This window comes from Halichoeres trimaculatus, unplaced genomic scaffold, assembly GCF_033239565.1.
Source record: "Halichoeres trimaculatus isolate MK-OKI-2021-1 unplaced genomic scaffold, fHalTri1.1 fHalTri1_scaffold_3, whole genome shotgun sequence".
Taxonomy (NCBI): domain Eukaryota; kingdom Metazoa; phylum Chordata; class Actinopteri; order Labriformes; family Labridae; genus Halichoeres; species Halichoeres trimaculatus.
In genome coordinates, this window is record NW_027437181.1 from 1,357,375 (window position 1) to 1,384,053 (window position 26,679).

The 26,679-nt window shown below is 36.1% G+C and overlaps 1 protein-coding gene across 1 annotated transcript; it reads right to left on the reverse strand.

Moving 5' to 3' along the window:
- Window positions 1-607: 607 nt before the first annotated feature.
- On the reverse strand, window positions 608-16,122 carry taldo1 (transaldolase 1). The gene is made up of 8 exons (XM_074666530.1): window positions 15,915-16,122; window positions 10,148-10,271; window positions 8,559-8,666; window positions 8,070-8,201; window positions 7,524-7,699; window positions 3,073-3,270; window positions 1,129-1,274; window positions 608-1,043 (listed from the first exon to the last, which is right to left on the reverse strand). Exons 1-8 carry the CDS (start codon window positions 16,012-16,014, stop codon window positions 1,011-1,013), a joined length of 1,017 nt encoding a protein of 338 aa, XP_074522631.1. The 5' UTR covers window positions 16,015-16,122; the 3' UTR covers window positions 608-1,010.
- Window positions 16,123-26,679: the final 10,557 nt, after the last annotated feature.

The following is a 26,679-nucleotide window of genomic DNA, read 5'->3' on the forward strand; positions in this document are numbered from 1 at the left end:
AGCATTCTTACTGTAATGTCCTGAAACATTTATTTTCAGCTGTGACTAAAATCTTTGTGAGATCCTTGAAATCACTTCACACACCAATCCTGCCTCTTGTTTCTCAAATTTCTGAATCTCAGTGAAGTAAATCTCAGCCTCAGAGCAAAGTAGTGAACAAAACAAACCTGGTAGAGATGTAAAATATTGATTCCCTACCTCGAGCTTCTCTTCTTTTCAGTCGTTTCAGATATTTAGCTCCCAGTTCTCGTCAAGCAGCGATCATGAAGAGTTTTCAGACTCTCAGTTCTTTATAAACACCTGCAAAGGCTAAGGTGGAGCTAAGCTAAATTTGGGCTGTGACAGAATGGAGAAAAACCAGCTCGACAGGAGGCTGCGTACCAGACGTGACTGTGCTTAAAGCCGATGAGGGCTCCATGAAACCCAGCGTCTCATCAGGTTAATTGCCATGTTGGTTTGAACATACGACGAATTTCCTGAGTTACTTCATTTGCAGCGATGAAAAAAGAAAGGTAGGAATGTTCCCGGTTTACCTGAGCTGATGTCAACACCTCGTCTGACACCTGATGCAGCTCGATGTTCACACAGACAGACACCAGCAGCAGCTTCCACAGAAACTTTATTTACTGAAAGGTTATAAAGTTACATCTTAAGGAATGATGGTACAATGGAGTTGATAGCAAAACTGTGGTCCTTTCTTCCAGAAAGTGCTCATGGTCTTTTCAAGTAGTCACATGATCAATAAACGTCCCCGTACAACAAACTGCTGCTGCAGAGCTTCTTCTCTAAACGGATTCTAGTGAATTACTCCTCACTCGCTTTAGCATCAATTTTTCCTACGTTTGGTCAGAAAACAAAAAGTCAGTCAGGCCGGAGACGGAAGAGAGACGGGCGTCCCTTCAGGAGGACGCTCCCGGAGTTTGGTCTGAGGAGGAGAGTGGAGGCAGATGAAGAAGGCAGCCCCCTGAAGCTTTAACCATCCCTGCAGCCAGAGACGTCACCGCTGGTCGTTACTGGCCGTTTTTCACATTAAGCATCTTCTCCTGGAGTTAAAGAAAGAACGATGGAGTCAGGAGAGAAACGTCACAGAGCACAGATAAAACAAATCAAACAGTATAAGAGTCTCACTTTGATCATGGTCTCCAGCTTGATGGCGTCGGCGGCGAACTTGCGGATGCCGTCAGACAGTTTCTCCACGGCCATGCGATCCTCGTTGTGCTCCCAGCGGAAAGTCTTCTCATCCATGTGCACTTTCTCCAGGTCGCAGGCTTTAGCTGAGGACAGTGAGAAAGTCTGAGGTCAGAGTGAGGTCCGTTTTCTCTTTCTTCTCTTTCTTTTTCCTGCTAACAACCACCAGACATTAAAATCCTCTTCCCTCAGACTCAGAAATCTGTTTCTCAAAGTTTGGTTTGACGATCAAATTAATCTTTATCTTTCCTCAAGGTCTAAAGTGATGAAACGTGCAGCAGACTTGTGCAGGGTTCCTACAGCTCAAGCCGAGTTAAATTTAAGACTATTTAAGACTTTTCTAAAGCCGTTTGAAATCAAATTTAAGACCAAGTTGACAACGAACCACAATTGAAACAAACAAAAAAACAAAATAAAAACACCACATGATTTACCTGGGTGAGAGGCCATTTTAACCCAATGTTTATTCTAAATTAAACATCGCTTTTTGTCTTCTTTTTAACCCCATTTTTACAGCTTTATGCCTATTCTGCCCCCATTCATCGTTTTTTGGCCACTGTCAGAAACATTTTTGTAGTTTTTACATGTTTTTTGAAATTTTATATCAAATTTAATTCCCAATTTTGCTAAGCTACTTTTGGATATTTTTTTGGCAAAATTTTTCCTTTTTTTTTTTTTTGTAATTTAATACCTATTTTGCACCTATTTATTATCCTTTTTCCACTTTCATACCATTTTTACCAGTTTTTGCAACTTCATCCTTTTTTTTTACCTTTATTCTTACACTTTGTCCCACTTTTGGATCATTTTTATCTTTTTAGGCCCGTTTTTATAACCCAATTTACTTTTTTGACCACTGTCGTAAACATTTTTGTAATTTTTACATGTTTTTTGACTTTTTATTTCAAATTTAATTTCCAAGTTTGCTGCCATAATCAATTTTCCTAAGCCACTTTTGGATTTTTTTGCACATTTTTCCCAATTTTTTTCTTTCTGCAATTTCATACCTATTTTGCACGTATTTATTATCCTTTTTCCATTATTGCCCAGTTTTTGCAATTTCATCCTTTTTTTTTACCTTTATTCATACACTTTGTCCCACTTTTGGATCATTTTTATCTTTTTAAGCCCGTTTTAATAACTTTATTCCTATTTTACCCCAATTTACTTTTTTTGACCACTGTCGTAAACATTTTTGTAATTTTTACATGTTTCTTGACTTTTAATTTCAAATGTAATTTCCAATTTTGCTGCCATAATCAATTTTCCTAAGCCACTTTTGGATTTTTTTTGCCAGATTTTACCTTTTTTTCCCTCTCCAGGCACTGTAGTTAAAACCACGACATGCGTCTGCTCTGAAAGATCCTGGTGTAGCCGCATCACTGCGCTGTTAGTTCTGCTTTTGTGATTACACGATGTTGCCATGATCAGTTAATTCTTTTTGAAAAACAGATACATTTTGCTAAAATTTTTTTTTTAGTTCAATCTAACATAAATCTTATTAATGTGGTTACATTTTTAAGACTTTTGAAAATTGGATTTAAGACATTTTAATGCCAATTAAATGCTAATTTCAGAATTATTAATTCAATGCCTTTTAAGACTTTTCAAGGAACCCTGTTGTTAAAACGTGATCACATGTGCACAAAAGTACAACTTGTCTGCGCTGCAGGTTGATGTTATGACAGACGTTTAATGGTTTGAATTCCTGCTCATCTTTTATCATCTCGTCTACATCTCAGAAACACCTGTGCACCTGAGAGGAGCTATAAAAACAACACCTGATCCCTCCTGATGCAGTGACGACTGTAACGAGGTGTCAGTGAAAATTGTTTGCATTAACTTCATCTGCCAATCAGACGCTTCACAGTAAAGTTTTCTCACCTTTCTCCACGTTGAGCATTTTCGTGACGGCGCTGTGATCCTGGCTGAGCTCCCCCAGCAGCCCGGGGGAGATGGTGAGCAGATCGCATCCCGCCAGCGCCTTCACCTGACCCGTGTTCCTGAAGGAGGCGCCCATCACCACCGTGCGGTAGCCGTACTTCTTATAGTAGTTGTAAATCTTGGTCACACTCAGCACGCCTGCAGAGGCATCGGAGAGAAATAAAGACGAGTTCAGACATCCTGGCCGAGATTATTCCTTTCAATAACAACAAACAGACGCTGTCAACCTGACATATTCTCACAATCCACGAAGAAGATTGAACCACATATATATGGAAAACACTTTAGTCTGTCCTCTTTATTAATCTATTACACAATTAGCTTTATTTTGCAACTTTATTTTGTAGTTTTCTGTTTTCTTCTTCTTCCTTTCTACACTTAAACGCTTCAACAGGGATGGGTACCTTTCACTTTTGAAATGATACCAGGTACCTGGCAATTGGTACTGCTACTCAACCCAATTTTCGGTACTTTTTTAGTGTTAATATTGTTCTGTCATGGGATGCGATGGCTCCACCTGTTGGCCTTTGAGAAATGGAACAAAGGAAGTACATCATCAAAAGGAGCCGGCAAGAGGAACTCTATAAAAGGGTCAGGAAGTTGAGGGTTCTTTCTTTCAATCATCGACAGTGTTCACATCTCCACTGCAAAACTTGTGTCCATCAGGAAAGCAACAGCTGTGAGTTTGTGCAGCTATGTTGTGGCAGTCCTAAAGTTTTTGTTCTGTATTTTTTTAAGAATTTGGACTTGCTTGTTTAGCATTTAGTTTGGTTTATCTCAGTGCTTAGCTTGCTGCTAATCTGTTGTTGAGTCAGGCTTGGTGGCTTAGCATAGCCTAGCATTTAGCTTAGCATGTAGCTAAATAGTTCTTATAGGCTAGCAAGTATTAACTTAGCAATTAGCTTAGCCAATAGCTTAGCCATTAGCAATTAGCTTAGTATAATATCCCTTTGAAATACTAATGGACATTGAAAACTTGGGTTGGCATCATGCTAATGCTTGCTTTATCTTGTATCTTGTATCTTGTTGTAGTTTTCACTCTCAATTGAGTTATGATGAATAAACCAAGTTCAACCAAGACCTGACTCATCATCATTGAATTGGAGTTTGGCTGGCTGTGAATCTATGTACACTCAAACACGTGGGGAGGACAGTTACAAATATGGTAAAAAATACCAATTTGTTTAATAATAAAGTATAATATTCTCTTAATTTAACATATTTATTTTTCATTATATAACCTTGTAAAGCTGTGTTCATGTCCAGCATGGAAAATCTTCCTCTCCCTCACAGTCACAAGGATGCGTTCAGGTACCTTAACATGGTACCTTTTGATTTTACATGAATTGGTACCTGGTACTTTTGACAGAATTAAGTCGGTACCGATCAATCAATCAATCAATCTTTATATGTATATCGCCAAATCAAAACAAATGTTATTTCAAGACACTTTAAAAAAACATTTACAGGTCTAGACCCGTAAATGTTGATAAAATAATGGTACGGCTACACCAAACGCGAATTTGTGGAGAGATTAAATACAAATTAGAGCTGAAACTATTCCCTCGAATGATTCGAGGTACTCGATTACAAAAAATACTCGAGTAATTTTCTTCCTCGAGGAATCGTTTAATTTTTAAAAAGATCAAAGAGTGGTATTTCAAACAGAGCTGAGGCCATATTAAGAGTTTTCAGACCCCTCAAGCCACCTCTTATACAGAATAGCAGCTAGCAACAAAGCTAGCTTCTTTTCTGGAGTTTGGAGACTGATGGGTCAGTCTACCAAACCGGTGCCATTTGGGTCCACAACATTTGATGAGATGTACAAGGCACAAAAAATGTGTCAAAGTGTGTTTACAAATTTTGGTGCTACCAAAGCAAGTGCTCTTACTGACATGCTGTATCAGAAAATTCTATTTCTTTAAGAGAAAAATGTTCATTTGAAAAATAACTGCTCTTTAACTAAACAAAAATGTATTTTATCCGATTACTCGATTAATCGATGGGATTTTCAGTAGAATACTCGAATACTGAAATATTCGATAGCTGCAGCCCTGATACGAAGTCAATGCAAAGATGCGTTTGGAGCGTTCACGCGTTTTGGTGGCAGACGCGAATTCGCTCAAGTTAAAAATACTGAACTTTTGACGCGAATTCGCATGAGGCTGTGCCGCGGCAGCCAATCAGCGATGACATTCCTCCACAACGTCATTGGTTTGATGAAGTTGGGGGGGAACCGCCGCCTGCTCCGACTCCAACCCGCTGGAAGATGGAGGATAAAACAATCTGTGCGGTGTGTCATCATCCAGAGTTATAACTAAGAAACCTCTTTACATCATACTTCACTTCCTGTGTCTTGGTCACGTGACCAAGAAAACAGTATCAGTGTGTATTAGGGTCAGGAATAAGACAACACAACAAAAGTAGTTTTGCATTCCAGCCGACCTAATATGGTTGTAATAATATGGAGTAATTGATAATTGATTGAATACTTTTGATGCTACAACCCGGTATAGACAGATCTGCGGTGTTTGCAGGATGGAGGGATCAGCTCAGTTCTTCTTTAGTGAATACTTTAATGTTGATTTAAGTCTGTAATGTTACAGAGAGCCTGAGGAGCTGCTGTAGGAACTCAGTCATCAGGTACGATAGATGTTTATCTAGATGAAGTCCTGCTGTGCCTCAGGATCCCCATCAATCCAGTCACAGTTTTTGATCTGAACACCTGAATGCCTCAGAAACAAATTCCAGCCCCTGACAGATTAAGTTGCATAACTGCGCTCTGAAGCTGATGGTTCATAATGAAGGGTATGAGACGCAGTCTGAGGATGTTTGTTAAACATGTAACAGTCTGGTCCCGTGTAAACCTGGAGTTTACACGTGAGCTAAAGGGTCTGCCATCCAATCACTGAGGACACACAGCAGATGGTTTGGGATGCTCTGGTCTACATCAGTCAGGGAGTGTGTTCACGTGTGTCCTGTGTCACACCTGAGCTGAATCCACACAGGTACTAAACCCTGGGAAAACCACCATCTGGTTCCTCTGCAGCTGTGATCAAATCAAACAGGCTGATTATGATTCATGATGGTTCAATGTAAACAGGGGTCTGCAACCTTTACTTTCACAGGAGCCACTTAACCTCTGCTCAGGTGGGTTTAAGCCATTCAGGAGACACATATCTACTTTATCTTCACAATGAAGACAAAAAAACATTTACAATTCTATATATAGTTAAAATATCGTGAATAAATATCTACATAAGAAGTTCTTGGAAAGTATGACATTGAAAATGTTATGTTTTATTTTAAATGAATTTGTAAATATTATAAAAAAAAATGAATTAAAAAAATAAATAAAGACAAAATTTTACTTTCCATTATTTTCAGAGAAAAATAAACCTAAAAAATGCAATTCAAATAATTTGCAAAAATTTCATTTCTTTAAAAAAAATTCTAAAACTCAAAAAAAAGTCCAAAAATTTTTTTCAAAAATAAAAAAAAATGTAAACAAAGACAAAAAATTAAAATGGAAAATATAATTAAAAAAGAAAATTATATAATTAACATAATTTAAAATAAATTTGAACTTAAAATAAAGTCATTTAAATAATGTCCAAAAAATAATTTTTGAATAAAATTCTAAACTTCACAAAAAAGTCTAAAAAATTAATTTTAAAAAGAAAAAAATGTAAAAAAGAAAAAAATGAATTGGAAAAGAAAATTAAAAAATAAACATTAATTTACACGATTTTAAATAAATTTGAACTTAAAATAATGCAATTTAAATAATGTGCAAAAAATCCATTTAAAAAAAAAAAATCTTAACTTCACAAAAAAAGTAAAAAAAAAAACAATTTAAAAAAATTGCAAAAATAAATTTAAATAAATAAAAAAATCCAAGAATTTCCAAAATAAGAAAAAGGAATTTAATAAATTTAGAAAATCTTTAAAAGAACACTTGAATATGATAACACATACTGAAAATGTTGCTCAACTTTGTCTCAATGTTGTGCCACTTTTTAAACATGTATTTTAAGTAGTCACACTAATCCACAGAGAATTAAAATCTGTATTTTCTTCCAGATTAGTCTTTTTGTAGATGTAGTTATCTTCCCAGGGCTGTAAAACTTGAGGTTAGCTTTTATTGCAAGATATGATGAATATTTAGTTCAACAAAATGATAATGAAATGTTTTATTTAGTAGTCAAAGAGCCGCAGGTTGACGACCCTTTAATATAAATCTGTTTTGAATTTCTCCTTCAGCACGTGTAACTTTAAAACTCTGAATGACCTGTTTTGAAGAAGAAAAAGCTGAATCTGTCATTTGGCTCTGACAGGCAGCCCCGTCACTATGAACAGGTTTTTGTGACATGAGTGAAAAGCCTTGGTACCTGGGTCTTCATGTGGCTCGTAGCTCTTGCGGTCTGTGTTCTCCTTGTACCAGTCCAGGATGCGTCCGACAAAGGGTGAAATCAGAGTGACCTTAGCCTCTGCGCACGCCACGGCCTGAGCGAAGGAGAACAGCAGGGTCATGTTGCAGTGAACGCCGTGTTTCTCCTCCAGCTCTCTGTTCAAAAACACAAAATACATCCAGCGTTAGAGATCAGGGGACTGTAACACACTTCTCCTCTTTACTTAGGTTTCATTTCTCAACCAAAAACCAGAGTGTTAATGTGGGATCAAACTGAAGCAGTGTTACACACAGCTCCTTTAAATCCAATAACTCTGACTATGTTATGTGTGACGATAATCTTTAATGTGTGGAGGTGTATGCAGCAGTAACAACAGGCCTCTCCTCTACAGTCTGTCAAAGAAAGTTTGCACAAGGTGATTTTTCAGGTATTTATATTTCTACCAAGCTGTCAGCTTCATGGAAAACCACTTCAACCAGCACAGTAAAACAAAGCGCTAACCCCATGCTAACACGTCAGACTTACTTGCCGGCCTGGATTCCCTCCCATGTAGAAGACAGCTTGATGAGCACCCGGTCCTCGCTGATACCGGCCTCTTTGTAGAGAGCGATGAGCTTCAGGGCCTTAGCAACCATCTCGTCTTTGTCAAAGGAAAGCCTGTCAGGTGGAGAGAAACAAAAACAACCTCTGAGCGTGGATCAGTGTTTGCATCAATCTGCAGAAAGACATGATGGGAATTAAAGACTGGATCTGTGTGTGAGGTTGATTTATCAGAGGAAATAAAAAACTGTGAGATTAGAGATTAGAGTATGTGACTGTAAGAAGGTAAAGTATGAAGGATATTTTTAAACCTGTGTAACAAAGGAGTTAAAATGACTGTACTTTAGTTTTTCATGCCAAAGTGATGACGAAGGGAGAAACTTTGTCTCTGTTGAAATCTCTGAAGTGTTGTTGTTGTTGTAGACCACATTACTCGTCATAATTTGCACTCTTTGACACGACGTTAGCACCTACCTGGCGTCCACCTCAGTAGAAACTCTTCCTGGAACCTTCTTCAGGATCTCCAGACCGAAACTCACAAACAGCTTGTCCATGGTGTTGGCGACCTGCTCCTCTTCAGTTCTGAGGAGATGAGAGGACGACATGATAAATCAGGCCCAGGTTTTCGGCCCAAAATACAAAGAAAATCTTTATTATCCAAACCAAGGGTCTTCAACCTGCGGCTTTTTGTAGCTTTAAAAAATATTTTTGAAATAATGATTAAAAAAAAATATCAACATCTGTCAATAAAGCCTGCCACTGCTCTACTTCACCTCCTACAACATCAACAGCCCACCAACTTTCCATGCACCTGTGGCTAACCTCAAGTTTTACAGCCCTGGGAAGATAACTACATCTACAAAAAGACTAATCTGGAAGAAAATACTGATTTTAATTCTGTGTGGATGGATTCATTTCACTGACAACGTGCTGGATAAATATACATGATTGATATGTGGTAAAATATTAGCAAAGAAAATTATACAAAATGACACAAAAAATGATGTGTTTAGCAATATTATTAATATATGTTTTTTGATCCAAATATTTTAAAAATTGTTGAAATTTTGGCAAATTTATAAATTTCATTTTCCTTTTAAAATTGTTTAAAATATCAAAATTGTTTGACATTTTTGGTTTGGTTAAAGGAAAAAAAAGAAAAAGGAACATAGTATATTTTTGAATTTAAACCATTATATAACAATTCTATAATCATATATTTAATTAAAATAAATTAAATTTCAGTTATTTTAAAATTGTTGCAAATTTTTAAGTGTCAATGTATTTGATTTTTTAAAAATTTTTTGCAACTTCTTGAATTTTTTTTTTTTGCAATTTCTTTTTTTTTTTCCAGAAAATTTATTAAAAATAAAATTTCATATTTTTCAAGCTGAACAGCTTCTCTTTTAGATTATTAAACCCTAGAGTAGGGTTGGCCAACCTGTGGCTCTTTGCCTTTTGGTGTGTGGCTCTTCGATCCATTCCTCCAACATTGGGATCAGTATTGATCAATATTCGGGTGATGAGATTGATACTTAAGTTTCATTTTCTCTTCTCTACATGTGATCCTCTCAATCACTCATAGCTACCTACCTATCTCGATAGATAGATAGATAGATAGACAGATAGATAGATGACAAGACAATAATCTTGTTTTGAGAATTGGAAATGTATTGATTTTCTACTATTTTGTACTACCACAGTAATTTTGTGGCTCTGGATCTGACTGGTTGGCCACCCCTGCCCTAGATTTTACTATGTATAGAATTTTATAAGCTTTATTGTCTTTATTGTGAAGATAAAGTAGATTTTGTGGCTCCTGAATGACTTTAATCCAGGTGAGCTGAGGAAAAATGGCTCCTTTGAAAGTAAAGGTTGCAGACCCCTGGTTTAGACCATATTGAGCAGCCCTGATTCTGATTATTCTTGGTCATTCACATCCCCTCATTTCTCCAAGGATGTCTCCATCAGGGTTTGATCTTGTGAGATAAAACAGCTGGAAATGATAAAAAATAAAAGTATAATTTGGTTTGAATGTTGTGTTGGGCTGGGCGGCTGCTTACCCTCCCTGAGCGATGCCGTATTTGATGGCCTGGTCCAACAGGTGCTGGTAGGCTGGCATCTTAGCAGCAGCCAGGATGAGAGAGGGGTTTGTGGTGGCATCCTGAGGCTTGTACTCATCGATAGCTGAAAGATGGGAAGAGAGAATAGCAGTTAAAGTTTGAGTACATACACTAACAACTTGATATCTCTTTGTTACAGAAAATTTATGATTTCTAATTTCAAAAAATTAGGTCAGGTAGAGTGTGACAGCTTCTCTACAATCAGTTAACGAGCGAAAACAAAGAGGAGAAGTATTCAGGACACTCACTGGAGCACACCTTAACTCTTTTACCTTTAATACTTTCTGTGCTGTTTTTCATACTAACTGTCACAAATCAGACAGCTAACCCATCCATAACCTCCATGGAGGTGCCTGAACTGACATGTGCCACTAATCCATCACGAACCTGACGGACCAGTTTGACTCCAGGTATGTTTGGTTATCATAAATCTCTCCAGCGTGTTTATAAGCAGCTGAAGCAGGAAAAACAATCATGGTGACTCTACCGTCTCCTGCTGGTGCTCTGAGAATGGAGTCTGGTGCCATCTACTGGACAGAAGTGTTTCTACACTAGTGACTGAACAGGTGGTTGTGAGTTTTTTTTTAATCAGTATCAAGGTTAAAATGTAAAAACGCTAAAACTGGAAGAAAGTTTTCAAATGGTGTTAAAATAATTTAATGTATTGTGTAAATCTTAAAGTTGGTTTTCTGCTGAAGGGAAATCCCAAACCTCTAATATTTGGGTGATAAAAGTCAAAGCTGCTGATGCCACAACTCGTGCATAGTTAAAATTCATGAGCAAAGAGCTGATTTACTCATCCACCCACAGATTGGTTTATTGGTATCATCCTGCAGCAGCTACAGGACTGATCTGCTCGGGCTAATGTGATAATGCTGGAGCAGTGAGGCCTTTTCATGACGCACTGTGAGTTTTTATGTTATTACCAGAGCAGCCCAGTACAGTCGGTGCTGCCAGCTATTGAGCCCAGGAACAAAGCCTGCCTCTGTTTCCTCTAACCCCCTCTTTCCAAAAAAAAAAAAAAAAAGAGTCATTGTTCAGGTCAGGGTGTGTGGACTGAATATTCCTGATCCTGGTTCAAGAAAACAGCTGATGGTTCCCACTAAACATCTACATGTAAGGATAAAAAACTCAGACTTTCATCTGTAACTGTTGTGACTATTTTTCTACATAAATCCATATTATCCTAAATTTAGAGTTGTTCAACATTTCTCTGTCAGACTACGCTCCCTAGAAATGTCCCTCATCATTTATTTCACAGTTTAGACAAAATTTAAAGAATGACGGCCCAAAAATCCCAGAGAAGAGAGAAACCTGTCTCTACAACTCTACATTTAGTGACGCTAACACAGTCGACATTTCCTCCATTTTTGTCCCTTGTGCTAACTGCAGACTTTTATTTTTGCTGTTAAATTTTTAAGATCACAAATGTTTAAAAAAAATTGTCAAATTTTCTAAAATATAAAAATTCTTGAATTTTTTTTTCTTGAAAAATTTTGCATTTTTTAAAATCCTTTTTTTCGATTTTTTTTGGCAAATATTCATTTTTATTTTAATTTTTTATTGCGAAACTCCTGGAAAAAAAAAGTTAGATGTTTAATTTTGAAAATTAAAAGAAACTTCTTGTTTTGATAACTATTCACTAGATTTTAAGTTTGCATATAATTTTGTACACGTTACTAAGCAGCGTTAAAGTCTAAAATAAAATATGGCATTATCATTTTGTTGAACTAAATACTCATCATATCTTGCTCTAAAAGCTAACCAAGTTTTACAGCCCTGGGAAGATAACTAAATCTACAAAAAGATTAATCTGGAAGAAAATACAGATTTTGATTCGGTCTGGATGGATTCTTTTAACAGACAACGTGACTACTTAAAATACATAATTAGTGTGTGGCGAAACATTGAGACAAAAGTGAGCAATATAATCAGTGCATGTTATGTACAGTATATGTTTTTGCTAATTTTTTAAATTAATTTTTTGTTTTTTTTGTAAAGTTTAGATTGTTTTTTTAGAATGAATTTTTTGCACAATATTTAAATTGCATTTTTTAAAGTTCAAATTTATTGAAAAATTATGTAAATCATATGAATTTTCCTTTTTTAAAATTTTGTATTAATTTTATTTTATTTATTTATTTATTTCACTTTTTTTGCAAATTTTTGAAATTTACTTTTTGGACTTTTTGTGAGATTATTAAAAAAATGCAAAAAAAAAAAAGCAAATTATTTGAATTGCATCTTTTAGGTTTTTCTCTGAAAATAATGGAAATTATTAAAATTTCTTCTTTTTTATTTATTTATTTATTTTTCATAATATTTGCAAATTCATTAAAAAAAAAAAAAAAACTAGGTCATCACATATTCAATGTCATACTTTCCAAGAACTTCTTATTTAGATATTTTTATATTTAGAGGAGCTGAAACATGACACACTTTCTTCAAGGTTCACACCAAAAAGGATGGGACCTCAGCTGATTTTGGTCATGTGACTTTGGAGCAAACCATTGATGATTTATATGTTTTTTTTCCAATGGGTAACACAGTTGATGCAGATTTCTCAGACACAGAAAGTGAATTATTTTTATCTAAATTAATTATTTGAATAGTTTTTAAAACAGGGTTTTCACTTCTTAATGATTATTTTTGAACAAACAATGAAAATAACAAACACAAACACGTATTCTAGTGTTAAATTGAGAAATTACCAAACGACGGAAACGTCTCATTAGACACAAACAGAAGACAGAAAACTCCTTCTCACATGACAGATGAACCTGGTTTTCTCTTGTTATAATGTAACGTCTGTGTTCAGAACAGTAGGAGTTTGTTTTGTAGGAAGGATGAAAAACCTCTAAGTGATATTAGTGAATATACATTTGTGTCATCTGCCAAGAACAGCTGTCAGATGCATGCGTCGAGATGAAGCATGCGTCCTTGCCCGTTACTGAGTAGCCTCGTGCTGTTTCAACATCTGCCCTTCAGCCCAATCCATCACTTTTAAGCTGCTCCTGCACATTTTTCTCCCAAACTGCAGCGAGAGCAGCGTGGCTCCCTGCCTGACAGGCTCTCACATTACTTATGTAAAACACAGGACTTTAACCAGTCTGAACTTGTAAACTGCCAAACCAGAGAGCTCTTACAACATTCACGAAATACCGGGATTACATTAACAGGAAGTACAGGTGTTTTTTTTAAACAGAGGGCTGAAAATGGAGAAGTCAGTGGCTGTGTAAATCCTGGGTATCTATTCCTCTCATCACCATCACTAACTCTTGTTTTAAACAGCAGAGCTACAGAAGCACCATTGGGTTCATTCATTCTGCCTCCTAAAAACTCATCCTCGGTAAACTCGACACCACTTTTTACCACTTTTATTTCAACTTATAACTATTCCCTTTTTAAATCATTCCTTTCCCAAAGTTATCTTTAGAAAACTTGAAGCTGTACTAACCTGTGTAAAATAAAAACTAAGTTTGACTGACTTAAGATTCGTCCTTGTTGCCATTTTTAACAGCTGGATGTTTGACTTAACACTATTTCAAGAAACAAGAACAACAGCAAACACCTGCTTTAAGGAAGTTTGAAACAAAAGACTGTTTGTTTTGCCCTGATGACTATCTGGAAACAAAAGCAACCTGTTCAACATGCTCTCACTCGACAGCACTATCAGATTACCCCAAATGCCTCCACTGTCTCTAATATCTATCTTTCTTTTCAGTAAATACTCTTTATTTTTTTAATATATTTTTATATGCTTATATTTTATATCTTTACTTTTTCTATATTCTATTTTACAGAGTTTTTTAATGGTTTGTAATTCTGTATTGTGTAAGAAGTTGCTCAGTTGCTGTTCACGTTATTTCCTTGTTCCTTGTTAGCTCTGGTACACCGAGTCAAATTCCTTGTATGTGCAACTGTACTTGGCAATAAAACATGATTCTGATTTATTATAAGCACCCAAGTATCACCTGAATTAAAGAAAAAATATATGAGTTTATTCAACACATACTCTGCACTCACCTTTTTTTCAGCTGTACTTCATGGTTTTAAGTTATCCTGTATTTACAATTCGTCAGTGCTCTTACATTTTAAATGTGCAGTGTTGTATCTAGTCACTTTATTTATTATGTTAAATATGCCTCAGACACTTTATTTTACAAATTCTTAATTACTTAGTGAGCAATTGTCATAATTTTATAACAAAACAGTCTGAGAAATCATTGTATGCAGGCTAAAACGCATACAAATCACTAGCATAACTCAAGTTACAATGCAACAAACATTGTAATACAGCAAATCTGCCAAAATATCAATATAACATTTATATGATGCATAGGGATGGGTACCTTTCACATTTGAAATGATACGGTACCGATGGCCGGTACCTGGCGATCGGTACCGGTACTCAACGGTACCAATTTTCGGTACTTTTTTGTGTTTATGTGGTAAAAAATATAAATTTGTTTCATTATAAAGTTTTTTTTTTTCACTTTGACATATTTATTTTTCAATATATAAACTTGCAATGCTGTGTTCATGTCCAGCATGGAAAATTGCCTACTATTCCACTCCCTCACAGTCTGAAGGATGCATTTAGGTACCCAAACATGGAACCTTTTGATTTTACATGAATCGATACCCAGTACTTTTGACAGGATTCGGTCGGTACCTTTAAAAGTACCTAATTCGGCACCAATTCCTAATGATGCATGATAATATTTAAATGCCTGAATAATGAGTTGTCCCTAAATACAAATTTGGATCAATGACGTTGAAAATGACACAGGTAAATATGAAGTTGTGATGCTGTTACTTTTTCCTCACAATTTATATTAAACAGTGTCACCATCTTCCAGTCTGAACACTACTTTCTTTCTCATTGTATCCAACCTGCTTGAGCCCACTCTTCCTTAATTGTTGTTTATAAATTAAGTGTTATGTCTACAACACTCCTCTGAATTAAGTGGATGTAAAGCTGCTCTATCAACAAGTTGTTTAGCTGAACAAACACAATCCACATGAGCACCCTGCACTGCTTGTAGGAAGGTGTAACACTATCAGCTTACACAGTAACGTCTGGCCGCAGGAGTAACAGACCAGTTCTGTCATGTCATCCTGACTCTGCAAACCCTGGATCATGAACTAACTGGTTTTTACACCATAGTGTCAAAGGATTGTACCGCACAGTTCCTCATTCTGATCCACTGAGAAATATGACCTCTTCCTCTGCTGTGTGACAGGGAAAAACGAGGAAGGAAAATCATATTTGCATATTATTGAGTGTGCAGCCTAAAACCTATTTTACCTCAACATAGTGCACATGAAGCCACATCAATATGCTTATTTAAACAGACAAAGGCAGGCTTCATTAGTTTCATTTGAAAAGTAAATACGTCATATGGGTTAGCAGCAAATTTAGCCAAAGTGGCTAAACTGGGTAACGTTAATAACAACTAATTGGATTAACAGATTGTCACGTTTACTGAAAAACTAACGGCAGCAGCAAACTGAAAACGTTAGTTAGCTAACAGCTAGCTAACTTACGCTGTGTACCTTAAAAGGGTAATGCTAACATTTCACGCCCACTAACTCCGTGAAACCGACACGGCGGTCATTCACATCAAACCTGGATACTTCCCGGTCTATAAGTTAGCATGCTAACATGCTAACACTCAGCGTGTACTGGAGCCCGTTTCGTTACCGTTAAAGTCTCCCGTGTCTGCTACAACGACGGTGTGTTTCTTGAGCTGGTTGAGCGCAGACTCCATCTTTCGCCGTTTGTCTGGTGACTCTGAGGACATGATGAGGAGAGACTGGAGCCTTTTATACACAGAAAACACGTGAGGTCTGCAGGCGGACTGTCAGAGAGGGGAGCGAGCGAGCTGTGGGAGCGAGAGAGGCGGCGGGAACGCGCGGCGGAGAGAAGGAAGGAGGGATGCGGGAGCGCGCGCCAGCTCAGGGAGACTTTCAGCTCGTGCAGTTAAAAAGAAAAGAAGCGGGAAAGGTAAGCTATGAAAAGTAGCGACTTAGCTTAATAAACCATAATAAAACAACAACATTAGGTGACTCATTTTGTTCCTTTATAAAAAGATTCACATCATTACAGAAGGCTCAGTATGATACAAAAGCAAATAATACCATCAGATAATACTTTAAATATTGTATTTTTCTGCCTTAATCGTCGTCATTTCATATTACATACATGTTTTATTGAATATAATGTATTTGTATTCCCTTTTATTGGGCAACATTCATTGTGAATGGTAAAGGAAGTATCCTATTGTACAGGGACACGTTTCCTCACACTTTAAAACACTTGAATATAGTATGGTTTGTTTGTTGAATTTAAGTTGAATTGAATTGAATTTATTTATTTAATAGGGACGATGCAGTTTAACATAGTTGCATCACTAAGTATGAATCTGATGTGCTGCACAGAGAGTTTATAGCAAATGCTAATTTCCAACTCTTGTCCCTAGTTGGGCCTTTATAAGTCAGAAAATGTAGAATATTTAACAGCATAGAATAATAAAAAAAAGTTTACAAAACAACAATAAAATACACGTTCACATCAAAACAAGTAATTACACAAACCAGTTCAAAATAAATAAATTAAAAAAAATTGTGGCAAACTAAGAATGATCACAGTTTTAATTTGCTTAACTAGAAATAGTTCAACAGTTTATTTGATCAATATTTGAAGTGGGAATAATTTAAGTCAGTATTATTGCTTTATTAGAAATCTTAAAGACATGAATGTCTTTTAAATAAGCATAATCTAAATAATCTTGTATTAATTCACATATGTGGTATTGGGTCACAGATACGGAAGAGAATGAGGTCCACTGAAAAAAAGTCATTTTTTAAAACTATTTTTTATAACATAAATAAATAAATAAATAAATAATTAAATAATCTAACTTTAATCTTAGATTTCTGACTATTTTTCCCCTGAAAAAAAAAATAATTTCAAAAAAATTTTTGGACATTTTTTTTGGTTGGGATGATCAATACCACTTTTTTTCAGAGCAATGCAGGTACCAGTACTCCCACTTGAGTACTCACTGGTACGGAGTACTAATACCACTTGAAATTTCTATGCATACAATTTAAAATAACAGTGACGGATCATTTTAAACACAGAGAGCACAGTCACTCTGACTTCAAGTCCAAAATAAAACATAAACAGCTCTCTGAGTTAACCATTTGTCTTTAATAAACTGGTAGAAAATCAAACCAAAAACTGTGAGAGTTTAAATATTTTTTAAAATAAACTCTTTGTCTGAAAAGGACTTGACGCACATTTGCTGTGGTGGCAGCAGCCTTCCCGAGTACCAATACCTTGAAATAAGGCTGGTATCGGCCTGATCCTTAGACTTATCCTAACTGATGAGCTTTTACTTTTACTCTCCAAAGGAAATGGTTCATTTGGAAAATCAGCAAAACAATCTCAAAAAGCATCTTCAAATATACAGCATCCTCAGTTTGAAAGAGTTTTTAACCATCTGAGGTGTCAAACTACTGGAATAGCAAGAGCGTACAAACAAGTAAAGGTAAATTGAGTTTCTCAGAAATGTGTAGACATTCAGTTGTGAAAGAGGAAGTCTTACAACAATCTCAGCCTTGCCGTAGTTCCCTTCCTGTTGATCTTGTTTTTATCTGCTGGCACCTGAAAAGGTGTGACACTGACAGCTCTGTTGAAGGCCGTGCTGTTTGTGTGTAACTGACTGAACAATTAAAAACTTCTCCTGAGGTTGTTTCACTGTAGGTTTTCAAGCATGGAGCTGTTATTACTGCACCGCTACATTTTACTCATTAAACGTCTGGTTTAGTCATGTTCAGACAGCCCGGGGACCTGGGAACGATAACGTGAAGTATTGGTGCGGTAAATTTTATTAAATTTAATGAGTTCCAACATTAGCTTACCTGCTATGCAATAACATTCAAATTACTCAGCAAATTATGGGACATTACATAAAGGGCTGATACGTTCAGTATTTAATTTCACAGACTCTGCTCTGTATTTTAACCATGTGGCGTTGCATTATGTCATTTTGATTGCTTTATTATCTCAATTAAAGCCCCAAGGCCTCAGCTGCTGATCTCACGTCCTGAAATAATAAGGTAACAGTTTGATAGAAGAAACCATTACAGTCAGTTTGATTGTCTTCCTCAGTCTGTGTCCCTGAATTCAATGTTTCAACCCTCAGGCACTAACGGCATAATGGTGCTGTCACTTACCCCATTACCCCCCAGTAGGTCTGCTTTACTTACACATTAATATTTAACAATATCCCTCACAGCCAGCGCCGTAACACACTGACAAATATCAGACAGGAGTCAACACCAAGCAGCTCTGGAAACATTTGGTATAAATAAAAGATAAGTTTCAAGGTGCTTCCTTGTGTAAAAACCTTCCTTCGACAAACTGCTTCCACCCCAGAGGCAAAGTAAACCAAAGTCCCGTCAGAGCAGTCGGGATGTCACTCCTTCCTGTTTGTCACAAACGGTTTTCAGCGTCTTTTTCTGGAAAGTCAGGTTTCTTACTCCAGGTTGCAGACTTACAGCGGGGAAAATAAGAATGTGTCAACTTTTTTCTCATCACATTTATTTCCAAAGCTGCAATTCAAACAAAATTTCTCCCAGACTTTGGTATTAACTCAAATAATCCACACATGAAAATAAATCACAACGTTCAGGTCCATAAATAATGATTATGGTGAATTAAGTACGATAACACAGGAAAAAAGTATTGAAGACGCTAACTGAGACTCAGCTAATACTTAGTGGAGAAGCCTTTGTTTGCAATGACAGCTTCCAGAAGCTTCTTGTATGTTTGAACTAATGGCCCACACTGCTCAGGTGTGATTTTGGCCCATTCCTCTGCACAGATTGTCTTTAAATCTGGAACATTCTTTGGTGCCCTCTGGTGAACCCTTTTCTTTACTTCTTTCCACAAATGTTCAGTTGGATTGAAGTCAGGTGATTGACTAGGCCGTTCTAACAGATTGATTTTCTTTTTCTGAAACCATTTGAGAGTCAACTTTGCCGTGTGCTTTGGATGGTTGTCCTGCTGGAAGGTCCAGCCACGTCTCATCTTCATCATCCTGGTGGATGGCAGCAGATTCAGATCAAGAATTTCCCCATACATGGCTCCATTCATTGCTCCGTCAGTTATATGAAGTTTGCCAACACCATGAGATGAGAAACAATCCCATGCCATGATGCTTCACCTCCAAACTTCACTGTTGGTGTAGTGTTTTTTGGCTGATGTGCAGAGCCATTTCTCCTCCAAACATGGTCTGTAGTATGACAGCCCAAAAGTTCAGTTTTGGTCTCATCTGACCAGACAACATTCTCCCAGTATTCTACAGGCTTGTCAAGATGCTGTTTAGCAAACTTTAAACCAGCTTCAACATGCCTTTTCTTGAGGAGTGGAGTCTTGCGGGCTGAGCGTCCATAGAGGCCATGGTGGTGGAGTGCATTGCCTATTGTTTTCTCTGAAACCATTGTACCTGCTGCCTCCAAGTCTTTCTGGGGCACTTTCAGGGTGGTCCTTGGCTGGTTGAGTCCTCTTCTGACTATCTTTCTGACTCCCTGGTCAGAAATCTTCAAGGAGCTCCTGTGCGTGGCCTGTTGATGGTAAGGTGGTGCTTCTTCCACTTGTGAATAATGGCCCCAACGGTGCTGACTGGAATATTCAGGTGCTTTGATATAAGTCTGTAACCAGTTCCATTCTGATGCTGAGCAACAATCAGGTTGTGAATGTCTTCAGAGAGCTCTTTGCCTTTACCCATCATGAGGTGTGTGCTATTTAACTGCTTGGTGAAAAAAACACCTTTTTTATAGGACCATCAATTTGTTCTAGCCCAGCTGATGTTGGTTTGCACTACTTGGAAGTTCAGGTAATAATTACTGACAGATTTCAGGTGGTATGGTGCATTTCCTGTCCAAAGTATACAGCCTTTCCATGGTGTGTTCAATACTTATTTACCCCTCTGTAGAAATAATTAAATGCAGATGCATTCAGAGTAACATTAAGAGCAGGTGTAAACCTGTCAGTTATTGCTCTTTCACATGCAAATGTTATGCAATCTCTCTTGCTGTGCACACACTCTTTATTTATGCAGAGTGTGACAGCTCCAGGGTTTCTAGGAGGGTTTAGTGTGTGTTGTGTTGTGTGTTTTGTGTTGCAGAGTTGCAGGTTCCTGGATGAGAAGAGCTGGAGGCCATGAGGAAAACAGAAGCAGTGGTCACTGTCTCTAATCCTCAGTTTTTACTGTAAATACTGCATTTTTCTACCTGTTGTGAATATTCAACGCGCCTTTTAAACAGTATAATGCTATGTTATTAAGCTTTTCTCTGAGCTTGGCTTAGGAGAAGAAGACACACCAGGTTTTAATCCAGCTGTCGTTGCACTGCTTTGTATTCTGAGGCTGTGTTTCAAAATCCTGTTGTACACAACTTCCTGATCTGCATAGTCACAAACACAGCTCTTGCACGTCTAAGTTTGCAGCAATTATAAGTTTGCTTGTACACAACTCAGAACAAATTAACAGTTTGGGTTTTTCTTACTTTTAAAACAAAGAAATATTGAACTTTTACAGTGAACACAGCCTTTGCAAGAAAAAAAAAGTGTTTTCTAAAATATAAAGTGGATAATCAGTTTAAGTGCATGGACACAGCAAATACACCACCTGAGTGATTCACAGTATGAGTACGTGTATTGAGAGAAGTAGTGTAATTACTTGCATATTTCACCATCCTTTGCCAATAAAGTTGACTCATAGTCTCAGGGTGTCCTCATTAGTGCAGGCTGCAGTCGCCGTGGTATTGACCTGTTTGTGAAATATACAGTAATAACCCACTAACAAATAGTTCCTTTGTTTGCCAATATCTGCACTTAGTCCGCCCTGCAGCGCGTGAGCTGCTGCTGCTTCACTCATCCTCCTCTTTCTCTTTGTTCGACAGTAAACACAGTTTGATGGTTCAGGCCTCGCCGGTGTGTGAGCATGTGTTGATCTGCCGGTTCACCACCCGGGGTCAGGCTGAAACCGCTCGGCACATATTGAAGGGATTCCTGAGAAGCTTTGGTGTGAAGGGTCGTGTGTTTAGGAGATTGATCTCTGCTGACTTTGATGATCCATGATGGCTCCCCTGGCACCACCTGCAGGTCAGAGCTTTCAACTGTGGAGAGAAATATCTTCACATCCAGCAGACAGCTCTGAATTCATCATGGATCCCAGGTTATAACTCCTGCTAGCAGAGATCTGTTGGTGTTATCATCCTCTGCAAAGCTGCATCACTTCTCAGTAACATCACTTACATTTTAAAATGATAGTTTATGAGTCTGTAAACATGTACTCTTACACCCTTTAAACACACTATATGAAATGTAGGAAGTGCTGCTGTTTTGGTTGCACATATTTTCACAAATGAGACACACAGACTGCAAATTGAACAGTGTTACAGCCAAATGATTTTCACTTCTCTTCCTGGATTTGAATCTGTATGGTTTTAAATTATTTTCCATAACTTTTCACTTTATATGGGAACTTAACTTCTTCAAATTATAATTGTGTGCTGTTTTTAGGGACCTGCACAGTTTTTATTAGTTTTCCCATCAGCCTCAAATGGTCTTTATACTCTGCACTTTTGGAGACTCAAACATATGACTCGAGGATACAACAAAAAATGTCTTTTTTATGTAAATGTAAGAACAAAATAACATATATATATATATATATATATATATATATATATATATATATATATATATATATATATATATATATACATATATATATATATATATATATATATATATATATATATATATATATATATATATATATATATATATATATATATATATATATACATATATATATATATAAATATATATATATATATATATATAATAAAAGTAACAATTATAATAATTTAAACAAAAGATAATAATAATAAATTGAGTAATAAACAAAAAAGATAAACAAACAAAAATATATAAATAAATAAATAGAATTAGATAAACAAATAAATAAATGACCAAAATTACCAAAAATAAAAAATAAAAATAGTTTAAATAGATGAAAAAATAAAAAATAAACAAACAAAGAAAATTATATAAATAAATTAATAAATAAACAAAATTAGATAAATAGATAAAGAGACAAATAAATAAATAGATAAAAAAAGATAAAATAAATCAATTAATTAATGCATACTTACACAAACAAACAAACAAAATTGGATAAACAAATAAATAATTAAACTAAATTAGATAAATTAATAAATAAAAATAGATAAAAAATAAATTGATAAATGAATATATAAATAAATAAATAAAACAAGCTCTCAATAATCCTGAAAAAAAAATCACAGGAAACATGGCTTAAAAATAACTTAAAAATGAGAACTCTTTAAAATAACTTTAAAATAAGATAATGATAATAATAATAATAGAAGACTTCAGGGAACACTCTTAACTGTACAAGATAAACAGGCAAAGGGAGCGGCACAGGTGGGAACAATGGGGTTGGGATGACAATCACTAAGGTATATAAAAAAAACTTTGGGCAGGAAGTGAAGTTTTAGCAACAAGAGGAAAAACATTACTACAAAATCAAACAGGAAGAGAAAAACAAAAGACAAGACTGAACTACAAAGTTTGAACTTAACATGTATAATAAGACATGGCACCATGTTAAGTATTTTCCTGCATGCACCGATTTCTTTATCATAAGGGCAGCAAAATAAGTAAATGAATCAAAAAAAAAAAAAGAAAAAGAAGAAAATAAATAAAAAAAACGAACAAACAAAAACAAAAAAGATCTGGCCAGACAACAGACAGTACCATGTTGGATTTCGTAAATAACACTGACGCTGCTCATCATCAGCATGTCATCAGCTGGGGCTGGTAAAATCAAAATGTGGTGTACAACTCAATGACCTCTGAACCTGGCCGTCCTTCTTTTCTAAATGATTCAAACTTTAACTTTTTCTCTAAAGTCAAACAAAGAGTGACCTTTACTGCAGATCCTCTAACAAACAAGAGGTATTTATGAAAAGAAAACAGGAAAAACCAACAGTTGTGAGTCCGTAAACAAATCCATCCCATTAAAACCACTGACACACGTCCAATACACACTGTTGACCAACCTGTGCCAGGAGTGTATGGCTGAGTTCCAGTTCAAACTCTGGGAAAAATGTGCAAATACATCGACTAAATACCAGAGAGAGCATGTTTGTCCTCATCTCTCTGACCCTCTGCGTATTTGTTTCCCTTTGTCCGTGTTTGTTTGTGCGTGAATAGCATGCCTGAGTTTCCCCGCTGTGTGTCAGTGGAGTGTGTCCTCTTCACATCGACATGTGCAGTGGACAGCTGTGTGTGGTTTCTGACTCCTGAAAGAGATTTACTCCTTCTCTCTGATGTGAATCTTCAGATACAGTAACAACAGACCCTTAGTTTGTATTCCTGATCCTCCCTCCTGTGATTTCACTGTTTCATTTTATATTTAGCATTCAGCGTGAGCTCAGCCTGCCCCTAAAGGAGGCACTCAGGCTCAACAAGAGGCCTCTGATGATAAAGCTGTGATCTTATTATTAAAGGCTTCTTCTCTTCTCTTCCCACTTTTTATTTGTCGTTTGAAGAGCTTTTAGGTTGTTTATGTGGAGCCTCATGTGGCTCTTTGACTCCTCTGCAGTGGCTCCTTGTAGCTTTAAAAAATATTATTGAAATAAAGAATAGTTATTTTTCTTCCAGACGGTATTGATGGTTAAAGACACTGACACTAAATAAAATCCTGTGTTAACATTTAGTTGAACTAAATCTTCATCCCATCTGTCAATAAAGCCTGCCACCGCTCTACTTCACCTCCTACAACATCAACAGCCCACCAACTTTCCATGCACCTGTGGCTAACCTCAAGTTTTACAGCCCTGGGAAGATAACTACATCTACAAAAAGACTCATCTGGAAGAAAATACTGATTTTAATTCTTTATGTTGTTAAATTTTGTTTATTTATTTATTTGTATTTTTTTTATTTCAAGTTTTCTTTTTTTTTTTCACTTTTTTCAAATTTTCAGTTTTTTTCACATTTTGCATTTTTTTGTTTAATTTTTTCCCCACATTTTTTGCAAAATTTTTAAATTTCATTTTTTTTAAACTTTTTTAAATTTTCAATACTACCCACATTTTGCAAGTTTTTTTTATTTCATTTCCCACATTTCTACAAATTATTTAAATTTCGATTTTTCCACATTTTGCTAGTTTTTGAAACAGCATTTTTCCCACATTTTACGAGTTTTTTTTTTTTTTTTAGTTATTTTATCCCACATTTCCGCAGATTTTTAAAGTTTCAATTTTTCCACATTTTGGAAGTTTTTTAAACTGCATCACCCCCCCCTTTAGCAAATTTTGTAAACTTCATTTTTTTCCAAATATTTTGCAATTTTTTTTAATTTTATTATTTTTTCAATTATACTTTGTTATTTTTTGTTATCTAAAATAATGTATTTGTAATTTTTATAAAATTCTGCAACTTTTTTTAAAAAAAATGCAATTTCTGAAATTTTTGAAGATATACAATTTTTTGTCTATTTATTAAAAATAAAACACCAAGAAATCATATGTACAATTTTATAAATTTGAACAACTTCTTTTAGATAATAAATGACTAGATTTTACTTTGTATGGAATTTTATACATTCAATAATCTTTAAGTCTTTCAAGTCTTTCCAAAATCAGTGATGTTCTTGATGTTGAATGAGAATCAAGTGGAGATTATGACATTTTTAATGTTGATGTGACAGCCCCTGTTGATCAGATATGTGGAATGATGTGTCCAGAAAGGGACAGAAAAGAAAACGTTTCAGTGGAGGAGCTCATACAGGTCCAATCCCAGTCCCCACACTCAGGGTCTGATGGATTTTAAAGTGCATTACAGCTCTGTGTCTGAGTGCTTAGTGCTGTCTCAGAAATCATTGTGAACTTGGTGACCAGCCTGTAGCTCGGTGTAAACAAAACAAACTCAGACATGATGAGATGAACTGCATACTGTGTTTTTTTTCTTTGGGGAAAACACAACTTTTAATCGCTGCTGTGGTTATTTGATTTATGACCGTACGTCAGACTGATGCTTATAACAGATAGGATTTATTTCCATTAACTCACTGGTTCATCTTGTTTCTAGGAGAAGAGATTTCCCTCATTCTCATCTCATGCACTCACTGCACTCTTTAGACCATCAAAACCTGCAGGTTTGGGCTCAGGAGACTGGTTATCTTCTTTAAAACTACTTGCTGTTTGTCTTTTGCTACTTGGGAGGAAAAAACCCAAACTTTCATATTCCTGCCTAACTGCGATGATATTTTCAACATGCATGCAACCTCGTCCCTGAAATGTTGGACCCAGTGTACCGTGCTGAGCAGAGATTTGCCTCTGGTTCAGGTTTCTGCACACATCACCATGTTTGGTATGGGGAAGTTTGTCTTTTTTGCACAACAGAAGAACGGAGCGTTGGTGTGTCAGTCTTCATCAGGCCATCGTACATGAAATGCCTTCTTATGTTTGTTCTCCGTCACCTCAAACTGTCACCAGCAGCAACCTTCACTCACGGACACGTCGTGTTTGTGTGTCCTCGAGCCCGCTCTGTCTTTAGCAAAAAGGCTTTCCACCATGAGCTACAGGCTCTTTTTAAAACCAGTTACTTTGCTTTCTTAGTGGATATTAAAAAACAAACAAACAAAAAAACAAAAAAAAACAAGCATTTAGGATAGTCTTTGTTAACATCTTAAGTCATGACTCCAAGCCGAAGAGATGTTGTGGTCTAACTAAAAAAAAAAAAATAATAATAATCATAAAAACACCAAATCTGTTGGTGCTGACCCAAAGAAAATGATAAAACAGGAAAAAAAAAACACTTGCCATAAAATTTTAACTGTTCAGGGTTTTGATAAATAGTTTTCACCTTAATTCAGCTGAATAGGCCACAAAAATGAATAAATTAGTAAAAGAAAAAAATAAAATAAATAATAAAAATAAAGAATTATTTACCTTATATTCATTTTTTTTTTTTTAAACTTTCAAACCATTTCCCCCAAAATATAAAATGTCACTCTAACAGGAATAATCCTGCTCAATCGTCTCCTCTGGGCCTCTATTTATGTGTGTCAGTGTCTGTGTCTGCTTCAACCCCCTCCTCAGCCTGCATGTTGATGTTTTGACATCACCCAACATTTCATTTCCTGACACCGTGGAATGAAGCCAATCAACGGTTGCAGTCACATCTAATATGATGCTGGCTTTGAGCTTCCTGTCTAACAGAGACAGGGCGCTCATCAGTCACATGAGCTGAGTTCTGTCTCTGATTGGACAATCAGACATTCCATATATCTTCCAAACTGCTAGATTAGAAAAAACAAACCCTGTACAGTTTGTGCTGATGGACAAATCAGCATTTC